At 37.5% G+C, this 22,114-nt stretch overlaps 1 protein-coding gene across 1 annotated transcript in view; it reads right to left on the reverse strand.

Moving 5' to 3' along the window:
* Positions 1–18,716, reverse strand: part of LOC147076477 (uncharacterized) — a 39,755-nt gene extending 21,039 nt beyond the window's left edge. The window contains exons 1-3 of the mRNA XM_085940891.1: positions 18,569–18,716; positions 16,324–17,471; positions 3,610–5,368 (exon numbers count right to left, since the gene is read on the reverse strand). Of these exons, the coding sequence (XP_085797017.1) occupies positions 3,610–5,368; positions 16,324–17,471; positions 18,569–18,619 (2,958 nt within the window). The 5' untranslated portion in view covers positions 18,620–18,716. The remainder of the gene's footprint in view (positions 1–3,609; positions 5,369–16,323; positions 17,472–18,568) is intronic.
* Between the last annotated feature and the right edge of the window lie 3,398 nt (positions 18,717–22,114).

Genomic DNA, 22,114 nt, shown 5'->3' on the forward strand with positions numbered 1-22,114 from the left:
AATAGAAACAGTCCTAGCTTCACAGCCATGGTGATAGAAAATTTTATCACCTAAATTGGAATTTTGACACCCTTTCGCCTTTGTCGAAAAAATCAAATTGTAGACAAAAATCACCAACTAAGAGTTTTTATTAAAACTAAAAAATGCTTTATCTCAACAAAATAATTAAAAATGCATAATTAGTATTTAATTAATATTTTTTAAATGCATTATTTAATGTTTCAGCTGTTTCTTTGACTAATTGAATTGATCTATGACTGTTTAGATAATATTATATTTTAATAATTATAATCTCCATTGTATATTATAAATCAATTGTACAAATAGTATTAAATTTGTTGTACTTCATAATCTAGATTGAAAATTCTCCGTGCGTCCTTTCTCTGCCGGACTGATACTCATGCAGGAGCTCCACACATCCTCGCATCAAATCACCAATAAATCAAAACCATCCCTAAGCATCCATTGTATAATATCGTCTCTGTTCTGGCAGAACACACTAACTGGAGAATACTAGTTTTGGGTAAATTGACTTTGAAGTTGTTAAAATGTTTGAAATGGTCTATCATGCGAGTTTATTAAGTAATCGTGAAAAGGATGACTTTAAAATAAAGACTGTTTAATTATTAAGTTTCCAGACGGTAAAGTTTGAAATAAGTAAAATTTTGCTATAACTAACTCAATATGTAATTTTTTCGAATTAGTGTCTTCTGCCAGAACTGTGACGATATACAAGACTGCTATCGGCCGCTACGGCAGCTATCGAGGGTAGTTTTGTATCGAAGTATTAGCACTCATTGTGGCAATTACAATTAGTTAGTCCACGGTGGCCGCGCGGCATAAGCGTTGGACTGTCACGCCGTGGGTCTCAGGTTTGAATCCTGGGTCTGGCAAGTACACATATTGTTTTTCAATTTGTGTGTGAGTCAGGGTATGGACCTAATAGGTTGAGCAAGTGGCTGACATCCATTTCTCGTAAAAACAAAATCTTGTTAATACAAACCTCTACACTGTGGAGGCTCATATGATCCTATTAGGATCGGACATGGTCGAAAAAAAAATTGTTACAATAAGTGCTATGTTTTAACAGCACCTCTCTTGGCTATGCTAAATTTTAGAGTGATATAGACAGTTTTGACTATTTCGACGGCTAATTTATTGTAACAATTATATTAATTCGATACAAACATATGAAAAACTATCCTCGATAGCTGCCAATAGATTCTTGTTGAAATGTTGTCTTGCTTGACTCTATATAATTATAAAATAACCCAAACTATGTAATATAAAATTTTAACAATAAGTTTTTTTTTACCTAATGGTAGTTTTAAAATAAATAAACAAATTTAAAAAAATAATAGGTGGTTTATTAATAATCACATTTATGTTATTTACAATTTAATTAAAAATATTTACAATCTTATTATATTTTAGAAATTGATTATACACTTATAATCAATTTTAAATCCTGGGTCACTGATACCCATGATCTACCTTACCGGCAATGACGTCATAGCGTGTCGTTAGGTAAACCATGCGTTGCCAAGGATAATACATTATAAAAGAACGTCAGAAGGAAGGAATAGGAATAGCTTGATGCTAGGTTACGTGAAGTTACAAAATTTTCATTCAAAAATTTGAATATTTTATCCAAGCAAGGGTTCCACGAGATTTAAAAAAATGCCTCAAGAGTTCCGCCAAACAAAAAATTTTGGAAATCACTGTCGTAGGCCGATCTTTAGGTTTTCAATGTTTCCGTCATAGAGGATAACACATGAAAATAATCTTTAAATAAATAATTATTATAAGATAGTTTATTTATAAAATATAAACTCTTCCGGTTTTAGTGTTTATTCAGAGTTCACAGAGATTAATCAATGATAACAGAGAATACTTCAAACGGTACAAGAAAACAGATTAACAAGATAAGATGACTCGCTCGACCAAAGAACCAAATGAACTTGCCAAAGGATTAGTTTAGTTCAGGTAGGTATCACATTTGACAATTAGATAACTAAAGTTAACATTAGAGATGAATCTCAATAGTTTAAGGCTGCAGACACACGGCATTGCAGTGGACGTCCGTCGACGCAGGGTATTATTTGATTCAAACTGCATCCGATTAGAATCACCAATTGGATTTGTTTTATCTAATTGGTGATTCCAATCGGATACAATTGGAATCAAATAAGACCCTGCGTCGACGCACGTCTACTGCAATGCCATGTGTCTGCAGTCTAAGGTGCTTAGTTTCAAAATACAGCACCTGTATGATCAAAATGCTTTGTATGATCAAAAGCTGTAAGATTGTGAGTAAAAATTACGGAGTTAACATAATATTGGGGTTCAATCCTAATCCATCTACATAACGCTTGCGTCATCCAGTCAATGGGCAGTGCTATCTGTGGGTCTCTTTTCGAAGTCATGCCGCTACATAATTGAATTTATTCTTTTCAACTACTACCTACATGGATGAGGGTATGAGGTTTGTTTTTACATTATCTACGTCTTTCTTGTATTTTCCATTATTGAAGATCGTGAATCCATTCAAAAGTTCCTGTTGCTACATCCCACCAGCGATGTCTGCATTCTGATATCCACATGATTAAAGGTATCAATTAATTTGATCGTCTAGTTGATTCTTTGCCCCATCCAAATTCTCGACATTCTTCTCAATTACATACCACATTTCAAAGATATCAATCTTTTGCTTTCTGGTCTAGTCCTTAACATACAAGAGACTATAGGGACTTCACTACCTATTCTTTTTACGTGCCCCATTCAGGGATGATTGATAAAAAAAGATAAACATCCCCCCCCTGAAATAGCACAATGTTGGTTTTGTTTTCGTTTACCTCTAACCCGAGGCTCTTTTTTAATGTGTTGGTTGGGCCAATTATGGTCATTTTTCCCACCTAACTCAAATCCCCATATATTTCCGCAAGTCCCCAAGCCAACACGGGTCATCAGTTGAATGTGATTAAATAACGTCAGTTTCCTCAAGTTACTTGAAGACTGCGTGTGCGTTTGAGACTTGTTACAGTTGGACCGTGGCGAGTAAAGCATAAAGCGCATAGAGACTGTTTCAGAAGTCATTCGTGGACCACGGTCGGGTCAGCTTGATATAGTGTGTCCAAGCGATATTTATGAATACCAGAAAAGCCGTTATACTGGCTCAATATCATTCATCAAAAGTGTACCGTAAAGTGCCGCGTACCGGGTAAGCCAACAAACAATATCGCGCGAGTGATCGGGCAACCAGACCACGGAGCCAGCCTCAACAGCAATAAGGTTAGTATCTGGCATCTTAACATAACTTCTCCTTCCACCCCAGCATCCATATGCACCGCCATAATCATTCCATCTAATTCAATTAAAGTCCACTATAAACAAGCGCAACTATGTGTATTAAAATAATCTAATAGAGGCAATAAATAATATGTTTTTGCAATACAAGAAAACAGTGTAAATATATTCGCACTTCTCCTTACTACTAATAAGAAACTAATCTTCACAGCATTCACATTCACACTCACAACTGTAGTCACAATCACAAGAACTGTTAGAATCAGGTTCACTACCGCAACTTGTCTTTGATTCACTACATACACTTTCAATATTTGAACTTGAAATAGATTTGGAACTAGAACCGGATTTACTAGCAGAGTTACTGCTTGATCCTCTCTGTGAGGAACCTGAACTGCTTGCTGGGCTTGAACCACTTTCACTTCCGGATGAACTACTTGACTGTGAACCGGAACTTGAGCTAGATTCACTTGCGGAGCTACTGCTTGATCCACTCTTTGAAGAGCCTGAACTACTTGCAGAGTTGGAACTACTTTCACTTCCGGAGCTACTGCTTGATCCACTCTGTGAAGAGCCTGAACTGCTTGCTGAGCTTGAACTACTTTCACTTCCGGATGAACTGCTTGACTCTGAACCGGCGCTTGAGCTGGATTTACTTGCAGAGCTACTGCTTGATCCACTCTGCGAAGAGCCTGAACTGCTTGCTGAGCTCGAACTACTTTGACTTCCGGATGAACTGATTGACTCTGAACCGGAACTTGAACTGGATTCACTTGCGGAGCTACTGCTTGATCCACTCTGTGATGAACCTGAACTGCTTGCAGAACTTGAGCTACTTTGACTTCCGGATGAACTGCTTGACTCTGAACCGACATTTGAGCTGGATTCACTTGCAGAGCTACTGCTTGATCCACTCTTTGAAGAACCTAAACTACCTGCTGAGCTTGAACTACTTTGACTTCCGGATGAACTGCTTGACTCTGAACCAGTTCTTGAGCTGGATTCACTTGCAGAACTGCTGCTTGATCCACTCTGCGAAGAGCCTGAACTGCCTGCTGAGCTTGAACTACTTTCACTTCCGGATGAACTACTTGACTCTGAACCGGAACTTGAACTGGCTTCACTTGCAGAGCTACTGCTTGATCCACTCTGCGAAGAGCCTGAACTGGTTGCTGAGCTCGAACTGCTTGACTTTGAACCGGAACTTGAGCTTGATTCACTCGCGGAGCTACTGCTTGATCCACTTTGTGAGGACCCTGAACTGCTTGCTGAGCTCGAGCTACTATCACTTCCAGATAAACTGCTTGACTCTGAACCGGCACTTGAACTGGATTCACTTGCGGAGCTACTGATTGATCCACTCTGCGAAGAGCCTGAACTGCCAGCTGAGCTTGAACTACTTTCACTTCCTGATGAACTACTTGACTCTGAACCGGAACTTGAACTGGATTCACTTGCGGAGCTACTGCTTGATCCACTCTGTGAGGAACCTGAACTACTTGCAGAGCTGGAACTACTTTCACTTCCAGATGAACTGCTTGACTCTGAACCGGAACTTGAGCTAGATTCACTTGCGGAGCTACTGCTTGATCCACTTTTTGAAGAACCTGAACTACTTGCAGAGCTGGAACTACTTTCACTTCCGAAGCTACTGCTTGATCCACTCTGTGAAGAGCCTGAACTGCTAGCTGAGCTTGAACTACTTTCACTTCCTGATGAACTACTTGACTCTGAACCGGAACTTGAACTGGATTCACTTGCGGAGCTACTGCTTGATCCACTCTGTGAAGAGCCTGAACTGCTTGCTGACCTTGAACTACTTTCACTTCCGGATGAACTGCTTGACTCTGAACCAACACTTGAGCTGGTTTCACTTGCAGAGCTACTGCTAGATCCACTGTGTGAAGAACTCGTACAGCCTGAATTTATATTAGATTCAATTTTAGATCCACTACCGGAAGCAACTGAAGGTAATTCTTTTGATTTCTTACACTTCTTCTTACATATTCCTTTAGAGTTATCCTTTGTTTCGGTATTTGAGCTACTACTGGGCACGCTTGATCTACTTGTATAAGTATAATTCACATCTGGTACAATAGTTGATATGTGAGTTGAATCGATTTTCGGAGAAGATTTCCACAACAAATTAGCTCCATAGCTTGATGATGTAGAAGTATTGTTTGTAGCTTTCTTCCTCTCTTCTGTGCTTTCGTGAGTTTTACTTCCTTTTTTCACTTTATGTAAGTTTGATGCATTAGCGATAACATGTGCCGCTGATTTTGATATTGTGGTATCAGACGAATAACCTCCGCCAGATATTGAAGTTGAGGTTATATGATATTTACTGGAACTGCTAGATGGTTTGGCGTAGGTAGTATGATATCCAACAGAAGAAGTAGATGGTATAGATGTAAAATGATATTTGATAGAAGTTGTAGGTGGCGCTGTTGAAATTGTATATTTTTCAGATTTAGTTGGGGCTCCTGATGATGTAATACGCCTTTTTCTTGTAGTGTTAGGTGCAGCTGTAGAAGTTGTATGGCTATTCCTTGCAATGGTAGGTGGTACCGTGGATGTACTAGTATATCCATGAGTAGTCGTGGTAGGTGCCACTGTAGAAGTTCTATGACATTTCTTTGGAGTTGTAGGTGCCACCGTGGGGGTACTATAACTTTTCTTTGTAGTGGGAAGTGTTGTCGTAGATGCACTGGTATATCTGGAAGTAGTGGTGGTAGGTGCCGCTGTAGAAGTTCTATGACTTTTCTTTGTAGTAATAGGCGCTGTTGTGGATGTACTAGTATATCTGGAAGTAGTGGTAGTGGGTGCCGTTGTGGAAGTTCTATGACATTTCTTTGGAGTGGTGGGTGCCACCGTGGGGGTACTATAAACTTTCTTTGTAGTAGTAGGCGCTGTCGTGGATGTAGTGGTATATCTGGAAGTAGTAGTAGCAGGTGCCACTGTAGAAGTTCTATGACATTTCTTTGGGGTTGTAGATGCTATCGTGGGGGTACTATAACTTTTATTTGTAGTAATAGGCGCTGTCGTGGATTTAGTGGTATATCCACAAGTAGTCGTGGTCGGTGCTGCTGTAGAAGTTCTATGACATTTCTTTAGAGTGGTAGGTGCTGTCGTGAATTTACTTTGACTTTTCTTTGTAGTGGTAGGTTCTGTAGTAGATGTACTGGTATATCCACAAGTAGTAGTTATAGGTGCCTCTGTTGAGGTACTGGTATATCCACAAGTAGTCGTGGTAGGTGCCGCTGTAGAAGTTCTATGACATTTCGTGGATTTACCATGACTTTTCTTTGTAGTGGTAGGCTCTGCCGTTGTTGTACTGGTATATCCACAAGTAGTAGTGGTAGGTGCCTCTGTGGAGGTACTTGAATAGCCACAAGTAGTGGTGGTAGGTGCATCTGTAGAGGTACTGGTATATTCACAAGTAGCGGTGGTAGGTGCCTCTGTAGAGGTACTTGTGTAGTCACAAGTTGTGGTGGTAGGTGCCTCTGTGGAGGTACTTGAATAGCCACAAGTAGTGGTGGTAGGTGCCTCTGTGGAGGTACTTGAATAGCCACAAGTAGTGGTGGTAGGTGCCTCTGTAGAGGTACTGGTATATTCACAAGTAGTGATGGTTGATGCCTCTGTAGAGGTACTTGTGTAGTCACAAGTTGTGGTGGTAGGTGCCTCTGTGGAGGTACTTGTATATGTACAAGTAGTGGTGGTAGGTGCCTCTGTGGAGGTACTCGTATATCCACAAGTAGAAGTAGTAGGTGCCGCTGTGGAAGTTCTATGACATTTCTTTGGAGTGGTAGGGTTTGTCGTAGATGTACTGGTATATCCACATGTAGTAGTGGTAGGTGCCGCTGTAGAAGTACTACGATATTTTCTTGTAGTGGTAAGTGCTGTCGTGGATTTACTTGTAGATCCACGAGTAGAAGTAGTGGGTGTCACTGTAGATGTGCTGTGATATTGCCTATATGTAGTCGGTGGTGATGTAGTTGTGCTAGTATATCCGGGTGGTGCTGTTGAGGTGCTTTTCTTCCCACCAAAGCATGGCTTTCTTGGTTTTGGCGGGATAGTTGTAATAGGTGCTTTTCCGTATGGTTTCTGCGTTGGCGCTGGGGTTGTGCTTGTTGAAGGTTTCTTTTTAGTGACGCATGCATTGACTCCCTGAAAATAAGAGATAATTGACATTATGTTCATTGTCATTAACATACGGCGAGACAGAATATGAAATGATATCTAAAAAATCTACTCATAATTTACATTTTAAAGGGTTTTAATTAAACAATGCGAATCTAAAAACAATTATTTCTTTTTACATAAAGATTAATTTACAATTAAAAAAAACTTTTACACTAATTTTTGATAGAACATAATTATTAAAATGACATATCGAGTGATTAATCAGCAAACCAACCAACTGCACTTTTGACCAAAAATTATATTTTGATGGCATTTTGTTATAAAGTATATTTTCTATGCTTACACAAAATTTCAAACTCCTAAGCCTATAAATAAATATGTTATCTTTCTGCACACAAAACAGCCAACTGCAGCTGTGTCGAATTTCTCTCTCTAAAATTCCGCTCTTTATAATATACAAATGGGAAGCTAAAGCAGTGTATTCAAAGTGCAGCTTATTTGTAGAAAAAAAAATCAAGTGTATTTTTGGAATAATTGTTAAATTCCGCTCGATAGTTTTTTCTCCTTCCTGAACAATTTTCTCAAATGGAGTTAGCTGGTTTGAAGATTAAGCAGTCGATTTTAAATAAAAAAAAATACAATTAAATAATTATGTAGTACAAAAATGAAAACCTTCAACAAACGAACATTTTATAATGGTTGTTTTCAATCTACTGACCGGTTCTCAGATGTCACAAAGTAGAGTTATCAGAAGTCCTCTTTTATCTTGACAAGTCCTCTTTATTGAGGTCAATGCCTGTGGCCGGTATCTTTTTTTCATTTTTATTGAATAATTCGAAATATTATGTCCTTTTTTCAGCTATGAACATTAAACTTTATACTTCTATTTTGTAAAATCGTGCACACTAAACTTCGTCAGTCAAACGTACTTGTTTTCATTGAACATACCTACCTACTACAACCTACTACAATGAGTAGATGGTGTTTGTTAATTTTTAAAATTCAATTAAACCCTGTCTAATCCAAGCCATAGTATAAATAGTAAACAAATATTCATTTATCTATAAAATAGCTAATATTATGTACGGTTTAATGGCATATTTTATAGATATAATAATATTTTCTATCGATTATGGTTTGGTTTAAAAAAAAAACTTAGCAATACCATCTGTAATATTATTATGAATTCTTGATTCAACGAAAACAAAATATAAGTTTGCACTATTTTTGTCGGATCGTTCATAGCATAGCTAAACTATTTTGGTTTGGTTTATGCAGGGTTTAGTTGAATTTTTAAAACTAACCAGCAACATCTCAAAATTGTATTCTTAGTTCAATGAAAACAAATAAATATGATTGACAAAGTCTAGTGTGCACTTTTTATGTCGAATCATTACAGCATACATCCACCCCTCGCTACTGCGTCGCACTCTGATGGCTCTCAACTACGTAAGGCGTTTCTATGAGGCCACAATAATATAATTATTTATGTGATATTCTCTAAGTCTAGGTATAAATGATTGTTTCACTGCTTTTACTAATTACACTACTGTATCACTACACTGTATCACTAGACTACCACTAGTCATTGGGCCTATTTAAATGTTAAAAAAGAATATATATACGCTATATGACCACACCCATGGTCATGCACGCATACCCGAAAGCAAGAGTAGACCTAGATGGACGAAATCACAGAACAGATTAATAAATAGAATTCCAATAGCATATACCCCAATACACTACACTTCGACGCAGGGTTTTGACTGTGTGAGTGGTGTCCTACGAAAATGAACCACACATTATAGACGTAAAATAGTGTGTGATACAACCTTCAAATACACGGATATTGAATGCGTGTCAGTGCATAAACCGAGGGCAGTTGTCAGAACGAAGTAATGACGTATTAATTCTTAACACGTGTTTAAGTTTATCCCATATTCTTCTACACTTGAGATCGTTTGCCAGTTACTCCACAGTCCACACCCGTTAGGTATTTCAATTCCCATTATTTCTGAGTTAGATGACTGACATGGACGGTTCGCACCACATGAAATTTAGACAGTTGGAGAATGTTGGCACTTGATAGTCCAGGACATAGGAAGTTTTATGGAGACCAAGAGCCGGCAAAGTTGTAGTGATATAACATAATATCTTACCTCATTCCAGGTGTACAAAACCAAAAACAATAAAACCAACTTGATCCACATTTTATCAATTAAGTGTTCAGGTTCTCTATAAAAATATTTCACAATTCTCTATTTCAATAATAGATTATAGAACAGTGAAATCTATCACAGAGCGTCTAATAAGGATACTGTCATAGACAATCTATCTTCATTGTTTTTATATGAAACTATGTCTATACTAAGATGAGTAACAATTATTTGCATTATATTTTTCGATTAATTAGATGCAGGGTTCATTATTGATTGACAGCTACAGTGGTTGTTGGTCAATATTATTGTACTTGCCTTATACAATATTTGTGTTATTGTTCTCGCTAATCATATTTAGACGTATTTATTTGTTTTGCGATAGTGTACCGTATTGTATTTCATCATTGTATACCATAACTTAATAAAGAATCTAACATTCTTAAACGTTATTCAGTATTATAATCTCGTCGATAATCAAATTTTACTATCGTCAGATGTCGGACCATTTCCGATCCTAATTTGATCATAATAATGGGTCTCAACGGAGTGGAGGTTTGTATTAACAGATTTTGTTTTTACGAGAAATGGATGTCAGCCACTTGCTCAACCTATTAGGTCCATACTCTGAATAATATAATATAATATGTACTTGCCAGACCCAAGATTCGAACCTGGGACCTACGACACTATAGGCCGACGATTAAGCCGCGCGGCCATCGTCTGTTACGATTAACTAAGCAATGTCATTATTTACCTAATTAACCATAAATCAAATTGCTTCCTAACTGATAGAATTTGAAATATTATGTCACGTTAAACGTAAATGAATATAAGACATATTTCGCATGAATCATATATAGACGGATCGATAGCTTATAGATAACATTTTTGCCTGCTATCACGAGGGACGGTTTCTAAACCTGATGTCCTAATGAATTAAAATTTATATGCGCCTATCAATTACCTACGTGGTCGCAGCCATGACTTATTCCGGGTTAGAGCTGTTTCCTCGAGTCAAGCCTATCAGGCACCATTAGCGAGGGGTGCAAGACTACTGTCGAACAAGGTCAACGTGTTAAAACTGTGAACTAATTAGCCCCTCCTGTTTTTAACCGCACTTCGACTCCAGCGACTTCCGGTTATTGCCTAGATCTTTTTTTCAGACAGTAGTACCCAAATGCGCTCTCTAACGACATAGACATTTTCAATGATATACTTAGCATTTTGTTTCTGAAACTTTATGTTATTATATAAAATTGTTTATGTTTTATTATTATTATTATTTTTCTTCTCTCTTGTGAGAGTAATATTTGGTATAATATAAATCTCATGTTGTGAACATCCTGAATCTTGATTTGTTTTGTCCACAATGTTTTGTTTTCCTAAATAAATAAATAAATAAATAAAAATACTTAACCGGAAAGTGAAAGACGTGATTTCGACTCCCACTCAGTCCAACGGTATATTTCTGAGGCCTTTCAAATAAAAATCTACTTTTCTTTGAGCGCGTTCACCCCTTAGTTCGAATATATGAACATCGCATGGTGCCTCCTAGAATTCCTGCCGCTCGCCATTATTCATACGTCGATATCCTTAGGGAATTAGGAATGTTCTAAAATATATACGGAAACTAAAACATATCGTGACTTAACGAACGTTAGGCGCCCTTCAAAGGCTGGAGGCAAAACCAGTGTGTCCGATTAAGAACTGAGAATTCTTATGGTCTGGAGCATTGCCGACTCAAGTAGAAAGCCGATACATTCACAACGACTGGTCCTACCTTTGCCGCCCCTCCCGTTGTTGTCTATGGATGATCCGTCATTGCCTGTCATTGTTCTATATAGTGCACATACTGACGCATCTGTCGTGTTCACACATGAAATGATTTGATTTGGATAGATGAGTTACCCACATGATAAATAATACACTAGCATTAACACACCTTCTACAAAATGTAATGCATAGATCAATACTACATATTTTTTTGGAAATCGATATTACCACCGGTTTTTGTGTGAAGGACTAGTCTGACTTTGACAGCTGATGAATAACAGGAATGTATATTATTTATAAATAATACTAATAGTTAATATATTTGATTTGAGAATTTTTCATAACAATGCAATTTGAAACGAGAAAGGGCGAATCAATATGTCAAGCAGTCTGGGATCTGATTTTGACAGCTGAACAGTGGACCACTCGTTGCTTGTGCAAAAAGATATGCTCAGGCTTTATTTATCTAAAGATGGCGCTGTCTGGAGTCAATCTGGTTATCTCCATTCGCCACTTTATATATTTGAAAAAAATTGATGCGTTTGTCTGTCCTTGGAAGAGGAGGTCCATCGCCCCTACCATGCATGCAACGCCAGATTGCATAGAACGCCGGTCCATGGATTCAAGATCTGAAGATGGAGATATTATGATACCGCCAACCTCCACCCCCAGATCTACGATCAAGGCGTAAAATATAACCAGTACTGTAGTAATTGTGCTACGTAGGCTGTGCTAAAAATATATATTTAATTTTACCCAATATATTTTATTCTCCAACTATGTGACTAAGCGAATGACTCCTACTCTTCGGGGAAATGTGCCACTGCCTTCGAAAAGGCGTGAAGAAATGACGGGTTGTGGAAGAAAAGTATGTGAGCTGATGATTATCGTGTACACCTTCCAATTTGCTTAATAGCCAATAAACATATTTGCACAAAGGCAAATGGAAAATATTTACGCGTTTTTGTTGTCTCAAACAAAAATGTTTTCTACAAATATTGCGTAGGTATTTTGTTTTTACCAACAAATAACAATGAAATTACTTCACAATGAGTTGTAGCAAACCCAATTTATTGGCTTCATAATATTACAATAATATCTAATCATGCAATTCTATGATAATATGACATTTAATAACTTGAAAAAAATCTTGACTCTCATTAAAAATAATAAGGATAATATCGTCTCTGTTCTGGAAGAACACACTAACTGGAGAATACTAATTTTGAGTATTTTGACTTTTAAGTTGTTAAAATGATTGAAATAATGGTCTATCATGTGAGTTTATTAAGTAATCATAAAAAAAGATGACTTTAAAATAAAGACTGTTTATTTATTAAGAAGGTTTCCAGACGGTAAAGTTTGAAAGAAGGAACATTTTGGTACGAACTCAATATGTAATTTTTTCGAATTAGTGTTTTCTGCCAGAACAGTGACGATATTATAATATATTATAATATAAAACGCGGTAGCGAAGGGTAGAGGTAGGCTGTTAAGATTCGCCATAAATAGTGCACATTAAACTTTGTTAGACATACTTATTTGTTTTTATTTACATACTAAGATTCAAATTACATATGGCGTAAGTTGTTAAATATAGTATTTTTTCATTTAGTGACAAGGTTAAACTGTCCCTTTACGATGCTAATAAATTCCGTCTGTTTCTGTGATGTAACCTTTGGTTACCATAGGATATTAACAACATTACTGTAGGTAAAAGGATAACGCCTACTTTGACAACATAAATAAGTCTAATAAGGTTCCATCATCATTATTTGCTTTATGAGATTATATTTACTGTATAATGTTATCGATTTTTAGATAATAACATTTTAATTAGATGTAGGTACTATTGACGATTCTAGTAATAGTCAAAATATGAAGATGACGAAGTGAATATTAACTGAAAGATTTGTAGTAAGGTGACATTACAGTAACGGGAATGTTAACATTAAATAAATAGATTTATTTAATAGGTACACTATTTAAATACAATATCCCATACTCCTTTTCCCAATTGTTTGCATTAATTAAAATAAAACTTACTTTATTATAAATGTGTAGTCTTCTTCTTCTTCTTCTGCCCTGTCACGTCCCAACATTGGGGCATAGGGCAAGCACAAGTTGGCGTCACTTCCCTCGGTCCATCGCCAACTCCTGCGCCTCCCGCCATGTCAGACCTGCAGCACGTAGGTCGCTTTTGTAGCACCGCTGCAGGGTGAGGGAGGGCCGGCCACGGCGACGGAACCCTTGAGGCTGTGCCACAAGGGTACGAAGTGCCGCACTCTTTGGCGGCATCCGGAATACGTGTCCCAGCCACGTAAATCGTCTCTTCGTGATAACTTCAATCACCGAAGGCTGTTGTGTCTGCTCACGAACTCGGGTGTTTGTAACGCGGTCGTGCCAATGTGACCCCAAGATTCGGCGGAGACATCGATTCTCAAAGCTCCAAAGTCGAGACTCTTGAAGCTTAGTAAGATGCCATGTCTCACAGCCATACAGGAGCACAGGTAGAACGCACGCGTTAAACAAACGACATTTGGTCCTCACAGAATACAGCCTTGACCTCCATGCGACTCCAAGTTGGTTGAACGCAAAGCCCGCCACACCCATGCTGATTCCAATCTCACTAGAAATACCACCATCATCGGCAACCGTGGCACCCAAGTATTTGAATCTGGACACCAGCTCGACGGACAGACCAGAAACCCGCAGAGGAGTGTCGGCGTCGATGCATGCAGCACTGCACATGGATTTGGTCTTAGCCACATTCAGATGAAGACCCACACGTTTCGAGTTTGCGGCGAGCCTGTTCACGGTTACCTCCAACCTTTCGATTGTCGAGTCAAACACGACTACGTCGTTTGCATACTCCAAGTCGCACAGTCTTTCTTCGCATAGATCGGTTGTGTCATCATGCTGTAGGCGTATCCCACTGTCGGGGCAAACCGTCTTACGCATTATGAAGTCCATCATGATGATAAAAAGAAAGGGCACAAGTACACATCCTTGTTTGTGTGTAGTACTTACATACTTATTCCACATATTATGTAATAATAACCATCACGACTGGTTTCGCCCGCTTCAATGGAACATTGTCAATTTAGTTCTAATGTCATGTCATATTCGATAAACTAAAAAAAATATTCGGAAAATCTTCAATAATTGACTCATCAAAAAAACGACGCAAGAAAGAAATGTCGTTTTTTTTGTATCTGTCATTTTTTTAAACAAATAAATTCTTTTCTTACCCCGTCTGGCATTAGTCTGAGATGTTGCATTTTATCAATCAAGGTTGTCTGAGACAAATCGAAATAAAATATCGCAAATTTGCTGCAGCCAAACAAATACTCATCTATGACGATGAAAACGATGACGTATTTACGATATATTCTGTGGTTTTTTAGACCAAAATATTCGTTTTTCATAACTTATGTTGATATCGTAAAGTTAGAAGTAGATTCATGTTTTTCGATTTTTGAGTAGTCATATTATGACCGCGGTGGGCGCGCGGCTTAAGCGTTTGACTATCACGCCGTGGGTCACAGGTTCGAATCCTGGGTCTGGAAAATACACATATTGTTTTTCAATTTGTGTGTGAGTCAGGGTATGGACCTAATAGGTTGAGCAAGTGGCTGACATCCATTTCTCGTAAAAAAAACAAAATCTGTTAATACAAACCTCTACTCTGTGGAGGCCCATAATATGATCCTATTAGGATCAGACATGGTCGAAAAAAAATATTATATAATTTTTTTTTAAACGTAATAAATACTTAATTAAAAAAAACATGACTTGCATCTGAACCAGGGAACACAAAATTAATGGGAACTGAAATACCTAACGGGTGTGGAGTAACAGGTAACTACTGATCTTGAGTGTGGAAGAATGTGGGATAAACTTAAACACGACGTGTCAAGAAAACGTCATTCTAAATTAGTCGCTTTATGCATTTAATATTGGTGTATTTAAAGGTTGCAACATACACTATTGCACGTCTATAAATGTGTGTTTCATTTTCGTAGGACACTCACACATTCAAAACCCTGCTTCAAAATTTAATGTATCGGGGTATAACCTATCTGAATTTTAGTTATTAATATTCTGTTCTGTGGTCTGAACTGTATTTATGCGATGACCTACCTAACAGATGTCATTGAAAAAATAACATTCTTTATGAAAATACATTATATTTTTTTTACTTGATGATATTGACAATATTTTTTTAAATTAACACAAAGTGTGAGCATTTATAAAAAGTTATTAATTAAAAATTGTGTACATTACTTTTTACTTGTTTTATAGAAAAAATGGTTTGCGTCTCAACTATATAACATTTAACAAAAACTTCAACAGGTGGCAATGACTATTATTATAATACTACTTGTCCATGTTAGATCCTAAGAGGATCATAATATTCATAATATTATTATGGAGCGGAGGTTGTTTTGACAGATTTTGTTTTTACGATAAATGGATGTTACCAACCTTATCAACCTATTGGGTCCCTACTCTGGGTCCAAATCATATTGAAAAATAACATGGGAATTTTTCGCCAGACCCGGAAATCAAATTTTCGTGTCGGTTTATTTATCAAATTTAGAATTTGCGCTGATGTGTATCTTTTATTTCACTTTTCCCCACTTAATACGTCTTCTTATTGTCTCGCTCTCTCCTACACATTTACTTGTGTTTCCTTTTATGCATTACAGATATATATCAAGATACCTAAATTTATATTATACTTATGTAACGTAGGTAATTACAAAATATTATTATTATTGTTTATGTATTGCATGGTGCTTCGAATCATGGGATTGAAATGATGGGTTAAAAAGCCATTGATATGTGTTAGCTTATAATAATACAAATATATTTTCAAATTAATAAAAATACAATTTACAATAATGTAGAGATAAAATACCCATGACTTTGGTTTCAATCAGAGCATGAACAAGGAGTTGTTTCATCGAATGTTTGATTTTCGTTATTGCTGCTTTGATTATTTGAAGACGAATCACTGCTGGAGGAACTGGAAGAGCTAGAAGAAGAGGAAGAGGAGCTTGAAGATTGGCTGTTAGAGTTGGAATTACTCTGAGACGTGCTGCTGGAACCACTGTTGGATGAGCTACTTGAACCGCTTCCCGATGCTGAAGTCGATCCGCTGTTAGAAGAACTACTCGAACCACTTCCTGACGAGGAACTTGATCCACTACCAGATGAGCTACTTGAACCATTTCCTGATGCAGAACTAGATTCACTTCCTGAAGAAGAGCTAGAGCCACTTCCAGAAGCACTACTAGATTCACGTCCTGCCGAGGAACTTGATCCACTACCAGACAATGAACTAGATCCGCTACCAGATGATCTACTTGAATCATTTCCTGATGAAGAACTGGGTCCACTTCCTGAAGAAGAACTAGAGCCACTGCCTGAAGAGGAACTAGATCCACTACCTGAAGAGGAACTTGATCCACTGCCTGAAGAGGAACTTGATCCACTACCAGAAGATGAACTCGATCCGTTACCAGATGAGTTACTTGATTCACTTCCTGATGATGAGCTTGATCCACTGCCTGAAGAGGAACTAGATTCACTGCCAGAGGATGAATTAGATCCACTTCCCGAAGAAGAGCTAGAGCCACTTCCAGAAAAACTACTAGATCCACTTTCTGACGATGAGCTTGATCCACTGCCAGAAGATGACCTTGAACCACTTCCTGATGAGGACTTGGATCCAATACAAGACGTAGAACCAGAACTTCCCGCGGCACCTCCATTACCGGCAGGTTTTGGTCGTGGTCTCGGCATTGGAGCGGGTTTCGGTTTTACTAAGGGCTCAGATTTAGGGCCAACTCCTCCTTTACCGATCACTCCACCACCTCCACCATCTTTATGGGAGAGGCCACCAATGCACGGCTTCGGCGACAAGATAGGTTGAGTTACCGGTTTCAAACGGCATTTTTCCGGTTGTGGGATCGGTGCTAATTTGATGCCACCTCCGCAGGCTTTAGGGGGCGATCTGTTGCCCCCGCACGGCGCTGGTTTCACGCCGCTGCATGGGGGTTTGATGGAACAGGCGTTTGAACCCTAGAAAATGAGAATTACGTCACTAAACGTCCTCAAATTCATTTTTTTTTTTTTTTACATACCGTGAACATTACAAATTATAAATTTAAGACGTTCACAACATGACATTTAAAAACAAAGAAATATAGTGTAAAGAAGAAATAAATATATGCAGTATCACAAAAACAGTATTAAAATTAAAGTAAATGCAACAAAAATTTAAAAAAATATATAAATTATAAAGCATGGAAGCACACCGAATAACCTAAGTGACCCTATTTAAGAATTTATAAAACTACGTCCACCTATTCATCTTCACGTAGGTGGAGGGAATGGGACGACTGGCCTCCAGACAATTGGACGCCGCACTGTCGTAGACACGTGTAGACGAGGTATTTTAATCAGTTTCTATCTACTACTTAGTAGTTTAAATTCATTTTACTCTTAACATAATGTATTCTTTATCGCCGATTGAGAATTATTACCATGCCTAAGGCTTTATATAACATAAAATACTCTTTTTTCGTTGGAACTTAAACATATGCACGATTAAATCATTGTTTTCGTCTGCATATTTACATTTTTACCAACTATTAAATCATAATATTATAATCATTGAAGTATAAATAATAATATTGAATATTTTTTTTAAAGTACCTATAAGTACCTAACGTCTATTTATTTTCGAATTCCGTGGCGTCCAGTTGTCCGGTGCCAAATCGTCCTAGACCCTAGGTGGAATATATCAACATCGGAAGCGATTCGGTTAAACGAAGTTATTGCCCTCCCAATTGGCATTACCAATGGCAGGTTAGTTCTGCTCCTCGGAAGAACAAACAAATGGTGCTCCCGATTTTTAAGATAGTTATCAGGGTCACACAAGTCAATACAACCAAGAATGTCAGAGATTTCATTTACACCACGTATAAGTCTAAAAAATACGTGGCCAAATATTGATATATTCTAGCATTTAAACTACAGTATGTAAGCATTCTTAAGAGAAAGCCAGTTGGATAAAGCCACAGATAGTATCCATATAACCTCAAATAAAGGAGTCTCTAAAATTTCTCAGTAACATCACGTCATTATTCCTTAGAGTAGTTACCTAATTAGCATACCTGGCTTATCACGTATACTGCCAAGAGTATTAAGCAGCAATTTGCCAACATATTGAAAATTCCCTGTTTCTGACAATATTATTGGCAAGTCAATTACTAGTAGGAGATCTGGGCCCCTGCTTGGTCCAGCAGCAGTACACTAAAAGACACTATTGACGCTTTTAATAACATTTATATTTTATTCTAAAGCAAATATTATAATATTAATTAATGTTTCTAATAACAATTAATTATTGAGTTGTATTGATGTTTATTTTGCAAATAATATATAATTTTGTTTCATCGTGCTGGTGGTAACATCGTATTGGTAGGGTTACCATTATTGATGATATTCGAGCCAGTCAAATTAGTATTATTTTGGATCCATAAATGAAAGTGCCACCTATAGAAACAAGATACAAATCGGTATTCTATCACCTGTTTGCGGAGCCAATATCACTAGGGGTGAACCACGTTAAAAAAACCCTAGAAAATGTAGCCCCCAAAATTCTAATGACGACACACAAGACACGAAAGAAGAAAAATTAGAAAGTTCAAGTTGATATGTATTGGCTGCATTCACAGAACAGATAATAAATAGAAATCCGATAGGCTATATATCAATACAGTAAATTTTGACGCAGGGTTTTGAATGTGTGAGTGTCCTACGAAAATGAACCACGCATTATAGACGTGCAATACTGTGTGTAATACACCACTATTAAATGAGCGTCAATGCATAAACCGAGAGCAGTTCTCAGTATTCGACGTATGATGTATTCTTGACACGTGTTTAAAATTTATCCCGTATTCTTCCTTACTTTATATTGGTTGCCTGCTTCTCCTTACCCGTTAGGTATTTCAGTTCCCATTATTTCCCCGGCTGCATTCAAAAATTGAGACGTACCTACTGCTAAGAATAGCCAGGCGTCGAGAGATATCCTGGAAGCGGTCAAATTTTATACATAATAAAAGGGACTAAATAAAATAACCATACCACATTAGCGTAAGCAGCCATGGAAATGATCTCATTAGTCGTGTCGAATTTCTAAAGGTTAATTAACTATTTCTTTTATTCAAAGAATAATTCACAAGATTTAAGAATGTACCATTCTAATTATTGAACAGACAAACTGTAGTCCGAAAATTTCTTCTTCTTCTTTGGTCATATCCGCCCCTTAATTGGGGCATATGGACACCACGCGGCGCCTCCAACAATCCCTGTCGCTTGCAACTTGCTTCGTTCCAGGTCAAACCAGCATCCCCTAGCTCCGCCGTATACACTCTGTAGATAGTATTTAGCGGCCTTCCATGAAAAATAGGCAAGCCAGGTTGAGGTTCTTTTCTGGCATCCGCAGCACGTGGCTGAGCCAGGTCCAACGTCGCCTCTTCACTTTCAGCGTGATGACAGGCTGCTTGGTGCGTTCTCTTATCTCCTCGTTGCTCCTAAAGTCATAATTTGTCGCAAACATCTGTTTTCGAAGCGCAGTATACGGTTACTCTGAGCCTTTGTAAGGTGCCATGATTCCCTACCGTATTCGCTGCTTTACTATAGCGAATCATTCTGAAAACACTCATGAGAAAATATAGCCAATAGAAAAATCTTTTTCGAAAAAAGTAAGACACCCGGCAGGAATCGAACCTACGTCTCTTTCTCTTTTCGCGCCCTGGCTGTCTGTTGGTGTCTTATTTTTTTACACTAATGTTTAAATATTGTATTTTTGTTATGTTTTGATGTAGCGTGTATTATTATAGTCGAAATAAAGTTGTCTTACAATGAATTTACTAGTTTTATTTCAGTGGCACGCTGAGTGTCCAGTACTTTGAATTACCTTTGTGGCACGCCCATGCATTTGGGTTGCCAACCGCTGCTCTAGACAACCTGCTGCCATACTAGTAAATGATTATTAAATTAACAAATAGGTAAAAAAATAATATCACGCGTGGATACCCTATATTTTATCAGTATGCCTATAAGTGCGAATATTAATATTTGGCAATGTTCTGTTTGATCAGATTACCATTAATTATGACACCCAACGTATTATGTCAAATAAGTATCTTAATTTTGTCATAATATCTGTAATAATAATATATTATAATTAACTGCCTTGTACTACTTCTTATGGTAGCAAATTTATTGTGGTGAAAGATTTGCTATTTGGTGGTGAAAAAAAACTATAATTGAAACTTTTACACAATTGCGGTTTTAATTATTATTATTATAAGTTTAGTACAATATATTTTATAGCTCTACGTGAAAGTAAGGTTCTAGGATTCATTATACGACAAACCAAACTTTCCAAAAATCCAAAATGTCAAACACTCTACGTTTCGTTAGTGCGTAGTATTTTTGAATATGGATCTATTACCTGGAGTCTTTATAAAGTTTCCAACAAGCTTATTTTAGAGCGCGTCCAGAAGAAATATCTTCGATGTCCTTATTTTAAGACATACCTATAACTATTTTCCTTTCTGTCAAACGATTACTTTCCAACTGCCTTTCTATAAGGCATGCTCACTTTTTACTCTCTTGAATCTCGTAGGTCACTTCTGATCTTGAGACATTTTTGTCTGCTATCACGAGGGATGGTTTCCAATCCTTGCTTCCTCAAGAATTTAAATAAAATATATTATGAGTCTGTCAATTAACTACGTGGTCGCTGCCATGACCTATTCTAGATCAGAACTGTTTTCTCGAGTCAAGACTATCACGCACCATTAACGAGGGATGCAAGACTAGTCATTGCGCTCCCCAAAAACATTTTAGTGATGTGCTATGTTTTTTTGTTTTTGAAACTGTATTTTACTGAATAAAATTGTTTATATTTTTTAATTTTTTCTTCTCTCTTGTGAGGGTAATATTTTGTAATAATGTAAATCTCATGTTGTGAACGTCCTGAATTTTGATTTATGATACATTCCGCATGGTTTTGTTTTCTTAAAAAGAAATAAATAAATAATCACTACTAAGCAATGCTAACTAACTAACACCCACGATGGCCGCGCGGCTTAAGCATCGCCTTATATCGTCGAGGTTCGAATCCTGGGTCTGGCAAGTACACATATTGTTTTTTTAATTGTATGAGTCAGAGTATGGACCTAATAGGTTGAGCAAGGGGCTAACATCCATTTCTCGTAAAAACAAAATCTGTTATACAAACTTCCACTCTTTGGAAGCCCATATGATCTTATTAGGATCAGACATGATCGAAAAAAGTAATAAAAAATTAGCTTGCCGATTCTACACGCAAGCTTGTTAGATGCGCGTATCTTAGATGTATGCTTGACATAAAACAGAATTAAAGATGACCATAAATCGATAAAGAATATAGTTGATGGCATCCAAGTTCTGCTGAACTTTAATACTAGAGACTGACAAGCTTGACGCGAGGCTCCGCGGCGGCGCGGCAGCTACAGCGGTCTCTACACTCACATGTCTGCAGGTATGTCCGAGTACCTCGATGTAGTCACATACGCTGCTATGGTGAAGTTGAATTTATTTGAAACAGCTGGTTTAGATATGTTAATAGTGGCAACAAACGTATGGCTCATCTGCTGTCTCGT

Source organism: Rhyacophila brunnea, unplaced genomic scaffold, assembly GCF_057557595.1.
Source record: "Rhyacophila brunnea isolate RB1 unplaced genomic scaffold, BYU_Rbru_1.0 scaffold_13, whole genome shotgun sequence".
NCBI lineage: Eukaryota > Metazoa > Arthropoda > Insecta > Trichoptera > Rhyacophilidae > Rhyacophila > Rhyacophila brunnea.